The sequence below is a fragment of the Aquila chrysaetos genome, chromosome 2 (assembly GCF_900496995.4).
Source record: "Aquila chrysaetos chrysaetos chromosome 2, bAquChr1.4, whole genome shotgun sequence".
Classification (NCBI taxonomy): Eukaryota; Metazoa; Chordata; class Aves; order Accipitriformes; family Accipitridae; genus Aquila; species Aquila chrysaetos.
Genome location: NC_044005.1, coordinates 9194923 through 9201969, shown reverse-complemented (window position 1 = coordinate 9201969; position 7047 = coordinate 9194923). Strand labels below are relative to the sequence as shown.

Genomic DNA, 7047 nt, shown 5'->3' with positions numbered 1-7047 from the left:
CGCCGCCCCCCCCCCCCCCCCCCCGTACAACACCGAGCCCGCAGCACCCGCCTCACCCCCATTCTCCCCAAAATGCCTTTTGGGGGGGGGGGGGGAAGCTGGCTGCCCCCCCCCTACCCTGGAGCCAGCCGCCCCCCAGCCCACAGGGTCCCGGGGCAGGGGGTGCAGAGCCCCAGGGGCCGCAGACACTGCCAAGGTCTTCCTCACCCTTCCCCCCCCCCCGCCCTTTCACAGAGAAGAGGAAGATAGGTTTATGCTTTAAATACATTTTATTTATTACCAAAATTTCCAGAAGCCGAATTTGGCATATTTTTTTTAATCTTCCATAAAGATTTTCATGCATAACTTGAAACTTGTCAACTGCAACAGTCAAGTGGTTACTTTAGAAGAGACACTTGAACAGAGACAAACATCCAGAGTACAAACAGCTGTATCTGAATTAACAAAACTTGTCTATTACTAACCTTATAAAGCAGGACGTGCCTTCCCTTTTATCAAAACCAAGCTGACAGATCTGCCTTTATACACACCCAACAGAATAAACTCTGTTATCGGCAAGGACGTTTTCCTTAAACGTTAGAAAAAAAAAAAAATACAAAGCAAAGAATGGAGTGACTGTCCATAAACCAGTCTATACTTCAGTTCTCTTTAATCTACTTCTTCGATGGTTGGGCCACCGGAGCCACCCGCACCGGCCCCTCCAGCTCCCTGGTACAATTTTGTGACGATCGGGTTGCAGAGTTTCTCCAGCTCTTTCTGCTTGTGCTCGTACTCTTCCTTCTCGGCCATCTGGTTGCGATCGAGCCAGGAGACCACCTCCCGACACTTGTCGAGCACTTTCTGCTTGTCCTGGTCACTGATCTTTCCCTTCAGTTTATCGTCCTCCACCGTCTGCTTCATGTTGTAAGTGTAGGACTCAAGGGAGTTCTTGGCTGCCACCCGATCTCGGTTAGCTTCGTCCTCCGCTTTGTATTTCTCTGCTTCTTGCACCATACGGTCAATGTCATCCTTGCTAAGGCGACCCTTGTCATTGGTGATGGTGATCTTGTTCTCCTTACCCGTGCTCTTGTCCACGGCGCTGACATTCAGGATACCATTGGCATCGATGTCAAAAGTGACCTCGATCTGGGGGACTCCGCGGGGTGCCGGGGGGATGCCCGTTAGGTCAAATTTACCCAGCAAGTTGTTGTCCTTCGTCATAGCCCTCTCGCCCTCGTACACCTGGACCAGGACGCTGCTCTGGTTGTCAGAGTAGGTGGTGAAGGTCTGAGTTTGTTTGGTGGGAATGGTGGTGTTGCGCTTGATGAGGGCCGTCATCACACCACCAGCTGTCTCGATGCCCAGGGACAGAGGGGTGACATCCAACAGCAGCAGATCCTGCACATTCTCAGACTTGTCTCCCATGAGGATAGCCGCTTGCACAGCAGCGCCATAAGCAACAGCCTCATCGGGGTTGATGCTCTTGTTGAGCTCTTTGCCATTGAAGAAGTCCTGTAGCAGCTTTTGGATCTTGGGGATACGAGTGGAGCCACCCACCAGCACGATCTCCTGGATCTGGCCCTTGTCTAGCTTGGCATCGCGCAGAGCCTTCTCCACTGGCTCCAGGGTGCCACGGAAGAGATCGGCATTGAGCTCCTCGAAGCGGGCACGAGTAATGGAGGTGTAGAAGTCAATGCCCTCGTAGAGGGAGTCGATCTCAATGCTAGCTTGTGTGGAAGAGCTGAGGGTGCGCTTCGCCCTCTCACAAGCTGTACGCAGTCGCCTCACCGCTCGCTTGTTGCCAGCAATGTCGCGCTTGTGCTTACGCTTGAATTCTTCAACAAAATGGTTCACCATGCGGTTGTCAAAGTCCTCCCCACCCAGGTGGGTGTCACCAGCTGTGGACTTCACCTCAAAGATGCCATCCTCAATGGTAAGGATGGATACATCAAAAGTGCCCCCTCCCAAGTCAAAGATGAGCACGTTCTTCTCTCCAGCCCGGGTACCTTTCTTGTCCAAGCCATAGGCTATAGCAGCTGCTGTGGGCTCGTTGATAATGCGCATCACATTAAGGCCAGTGATGGTGCCAGCGTCTTTGGTGGCCTGGCGCTGGGAGTCGTTGAAGTAGGCAGGCACTGTGATGACAGCATTCTGCACCTTGCGCCCCAGATAGGCCTCAGCGATCTCCTTCATCTTGGTAAGGACCATGGAGCTGATCTCCTCTGGGAAGAAGGTCTTCATCTCACCCTTGTACTCCACTTGCACCTTGGGCTTGCCACCCTCGTTCACCACACGGAAGGGCCAGTGCTTCATGTCAGCCTGCACCGTGGGGTCATCGTACTTGCGGCCGATGAGACGCTTGGCATCAAAGATGGTGTTGGTAGGATTCATAGCCACCTGGTTCTTGGCGGCGTCGCCGATGAGGCGCTCCGTATCGGTGAAGGCCACGTAGCTGGGCGTGGTGCGGTTGCCCTGGTCGTTGGCGATGATCTCCACTTTGCCATGCTGAAAGACACCCACGCAGGAGTACGTGGTGCCCAAGTCGATGCCGATTGCCGGCCCTTTGCCAGACATGATGGCAGGTCTCTCTGATCAGCGCCTCGCTCGCGATCGCCGCTCCCGCCGCCCGCTCCCGCTGCCGTCCGCGGCGCGATGTGCCGTCACGGCGCCGCTGGCGCCCGCTTTATAGCCGGCTCAGCCGTCTTCTGGAACCTGCCAGAACCCCGCTGGCCAATCTAGACGCCCGCCCGCCACGACTGGCCAACCGCTTCCGTGAGTCGCCGAACAGCACCCGCCCCCTACCTCTTGGCCAACCAGAACCGTGGCGCCCACCCGTCAGCCCAACCCTCCCCGCTGTACGGCGTCCAGGACCGTACTTCTTCCTGTTTTTTCTCGATCCGTCTCGGCTTGCAGAGTGCGCCACCGCCCTCGGCCAATCACCGCTCGCGCTTCGCATTGGCCCCGCCTCCGCCCCGAAACTCTACTAGAAAGTTCCAGTGGACGTTAGACGCAAGGTTGGGGATTGACCTCAGCGTTACCCAATGGAGATCGGGCAGCCGGGTGAGGGGCGGGGCGAGGGCCGCCGCGGCGGGGAGGGCTGGGCTGGGCTGCGCTGGGCTGGGCTGGTCGCTATGCGACTCGCCTCGCGCTCCCAAGGGGCGCGGCGCGGCGCTGGTCGCGCGCCCACCCCGCCTCCCCTCGCCGCCCCCCCCCCCCCCCCCCCATGGCGGCACGTAGCGCGCGAGCGGGGCGCGGGGGGGTGAGGAGGGAGCGGGGCCGCGCTCGCAGCTCGCCTCCCCGTGTTCGTAATTCCTGACAGTTCGGTCCCGCGCTGCGTGTCATCTCCCAGCCAGCCGCCGGCTGGTGGGATAATTTACCCTTATTTGGTCGCAAGGCGGCAGAAATTCAACCTTCCCCTCCCCACCTCATTCCCCCTCCTCTTGCTAGCCGCCCCCGCCCCGCCACTCCCCGTCTTGTCAGGGCGAAACGGCCGCCGAGCCGCTTCCTTCCGCCGCCGCGACCCCCGGCCGGGGCTGAGGTGGCGCCAGCCTGAGGAAAACTCTCCGCAGCGCCAGCGGCTTCGCGCCCTCCGTCTATGGCAGAGGGGAAAGTCCCGCAGCGAGCAGAGGCTGAGGCAGTTTTTAGCCTTATTTTGGCTAAAACTTGGCAGGCTGACAGCGCTCCTCGCGCACATCCCCTCTCAGGGGCAGCGAGGGCGGTTTCTCCCCTCGCCCGGCCGCCCTGAACCGCAGGAGCTTGTTGTCAGTGCTGCTGTCGCTACTGAGGTGGTAGGTGGTCTGCCCTGGTGCCAGAAGGCAGGGTATGGCCTCTGGCTTTCCCCTCTGAAAGAAGTAGTTAGGGGTTTGGGGAGCCCTGTTGCTGCGTGTTTCTGCGTGGTGACCATTCTTGAAACGCCTCCAAATTTTTGTCTGTTGTGCTAATGTAAAATGTCGTCACGCCTACATTTAGCAAAAGCTACGAAGCTATTAACTCGGAGCTAGGCAAGTGCTTTGATGAAAATACATTAAACATGAAAATCTGTTGTGGTTCCTCCAAATTATTCCTCCTTACTTTGAGACAAACACTTCAAAATATTCCAGTTCTAGTAAGGAGAGCAAAATAACCATGCCGAGATCTTTTTTCCTCGGAGGCTTAGTGAGTAGCTCCTTTTGGATACCTCCTTTAAAAGTGTGGCTAAAAGTCTTGCTACCCGTAGACTTTATGTGTTACGTGAGAGAAGGATTAAATATGCTGTATGCTTAAATCATCTTTCATTAATTTTGTCCCCAGTCTTCAGCATTATGCTATAGCAGCCCTCATAAAAAATGTTAACAGCTTTTCCGAGAATGATCTGTGTTCATGCGGTTATTACAGATACTCTTAAGTCCCGTTCAAAAACATACTTGTTTCAATTAGTGTGTTTTTCAAAGCCTTTTTACAAGACATGAGGATTCCACCTCTTTTGTGTAGTATGTGTGTATGTAGTTTTGAGATCAAAGAGCTTCAGTTTCTGATGGTAAATACTGTACATGCTTAAATAACTATTATTCTTCCACAGATCCTGGTCTTTTTTTCACACGGGTTCTGACCTTCGAGAAATCTGAAAGAAGTCAATGGCAAATGGGAACTCTCAGCTCTCTCTACCTCCAACAGGAGCTGCTCTGTATACATGGTATGCAGATTTCTTTGATGGGAAGGGTGTCAGTTTCTCTTGTAGTTAGACCAGTGACTGATTCATCACTGAACTATCTCTTCCTATAATTCACTGCTACTTCATTCAATTGATTGTATCATACGGAGCAGGGAGAAATGCCAAGAGCAATACAAAGAGAGTGAGTTGATAAATTCCATTTCAGCTGAAAAGTTGATGTTATTTATTATTGGTATCCTTGTGAGGACTGTCCCTTAGAAGCACTAGTAATGTACAAGAACCCTGTTTTGATAGCTGCAGTACAAACTCAGACCCAGTTATTTCTGAGTAAAAAGAGGATTCCTGCCTCAAAAATGTATGTATCGAAACAAGGGATGGAAAGAACATATGGACTAAGAAATAACAATATTGATTAGCACATTAAGCAGCAAAATTAATCTGATATCTCATTTAAGTGTAGCTGTAATCAAACAGGTTTTATCAGATTTTAGAAGTGACATTTCACTAATTTGGCCCAAAGCTTTTAGCTGTAAGTTTTATCAGCCCAGGCACAAAATACATACAACAGCTCCAGACAAAACTTGTTTGGGGTGTCCTTGGCCCAGTAACTAGTATGGCCCTGATATGGTTGTGCTGATACCCAGATGTGCTGATAACCTGCTAAAGAGGTGTTTGCATTGACTGGATTCCTACTTACCCTGATAGTACTCCCTCAGTCCTATTTATTTCATCTTTTGAATTGTTATTTTGCTATAGTAAATTTGGGGAAAAGATCTTGGAGGAATGTATGAGCGTACCATTTTAATGCTAATGGTGTAAGTGACACACTTATCGCCGTTCTCAGGAAAAATCAAAAGGTCCTAGACTCAGGCTACCATATACTTCACTTGGGCTGTTGCAGAAGTATTTCTTTTCCAGCTGAGCACGCAGGTGCTGTTTTCTTCTTGTACAATGATACATATAGGTCTGAGCTGCTTTTTAAGCTTTTGTTCCTAATCAGAAGTTCACGTGAAGTTCTTGCCGTCATCTCTCATCTCTTACTGATGTCCCTAGAGAAAGTCCAGTCTAACTAGAGGGAGCAACCTCTAAAACCTCATTAGACTTATTTTCTCTTCTCAGCAGAGCTATTACAAGCCTGCTTTTTGTCAGCAGTTCTCTGAGAGTTGCAGCACAATTTGTGAACCAACTCATCTATGCAGTCATCCTCTCATATGGGAAGAGCCACATGATTTTCTTTTATGTTGCTTCATATGCAGTCATGTTATAGGTGAGCCAAACAGACTGGTTCAGAAATTAAAGAGTGAGCTTTATGGTGAGGACTTCAGCACAAGTTTGATTTTCCCTTTAACAAAACATTCACTGTTATTCCCCCATCCTGAATCTGTAAGCCATATTTTCATATTAACTTCCAGAAGAGCAAGTTGGTGCCTCTGGAAGTAGCAGACCTCTTTCTGATCCATTTATTTGTGTTTAGGATCGATAATGCACCCATGTCTCCTGTTTGGCAGCGTTATGTAATATGCTGTAGGCTATTCTCCATTACACCACCCAGCCAGAAATGAAGATGATATTTAGATTTCTCCAGTGAAGCAAGAGCTTAGTATCTGGAGCAGAACTGAGAACTCAACCTTTATCTTGATAAAAGGAAGATTTTTTTCCCACATATTTCATAAGGCAACATAATGTAAAAATAGGAGTGAACACAAGTTACAGTTCAATCAGACATCAGCCACATGGATCATTAAAATGATAAAGCTGAAATGCAATGGTCTGTTCACATTTGACAATCAGATCTTAGACCTTAAATTATGGTATCCATTTCCCTTGTATCCATTTCCCTAGTAAAACTATCCAGAAAATTGCATAAGTCAGATTGTATTGGTGAGGATAAATGAATTACAATACAGCAGTCAGTTCAGAAAAGTCTAAGCAACAGCTGTTCTAAGAACAAGTAATACTTTGTCAAAGTACCTTTTCATCACTGAAATTCTTCATCGCGTTTATGTTTGTGAATATATGTCTAGTAATTGGAATTTAGACAAGAACTACCAGTGTATGAAATGACAACAGATTCTCCTAACAAGGTGCTGTCGTGTTAAAAATTGTGGTGTATATGGGAGAAACTATGTAACTTTTTTGTGTTTTTTATATACCTCCACTTTTTGCACATAGATGCTCCTTGTTAATTTGAAAGGCAGCCACAATACATGATCGTTCTTAAATAAGTGTTCCTTTGTTTTTGTGAATAACAAAGTTCTGCAAATCAGTATAACGTGTTTTTGGCAAATTACGCAAATGCATGATCAGTAATATGGAAATATTCAGAACAGCTGAATATAGGGCACGGTAATTTGGTATTGCCAAACCAGAAGTTCAAAAATCGTGAGTCAGATCTCCTAAAATTATAAACCTAGTTT

General features: G+C 49.2%; 1 protein-coding gene across 1 annotated transcript; it reads right to left on the bottom strand.

The window, feature by feature from the left end:
* Positions 1-250: 250 nt before the first annotated feature.
* Positions 251-2826, bottom strand: HSPA2 (heat shock protein family A (Hsp70) member 2). Its single transcript, XM_030007455.1, has one exon. It carries the CDS (start codon positions 2551-2553, stop codon positions 649-651), a length of 1905 nt encoding a protein of 634 aa, XP_029863315.1. The 5' UTR covers positions 2554-2826; the 3' UTR covers positions 251-648.
* Positions 2827-7047: the final 4221 nt, after the last annotated feature.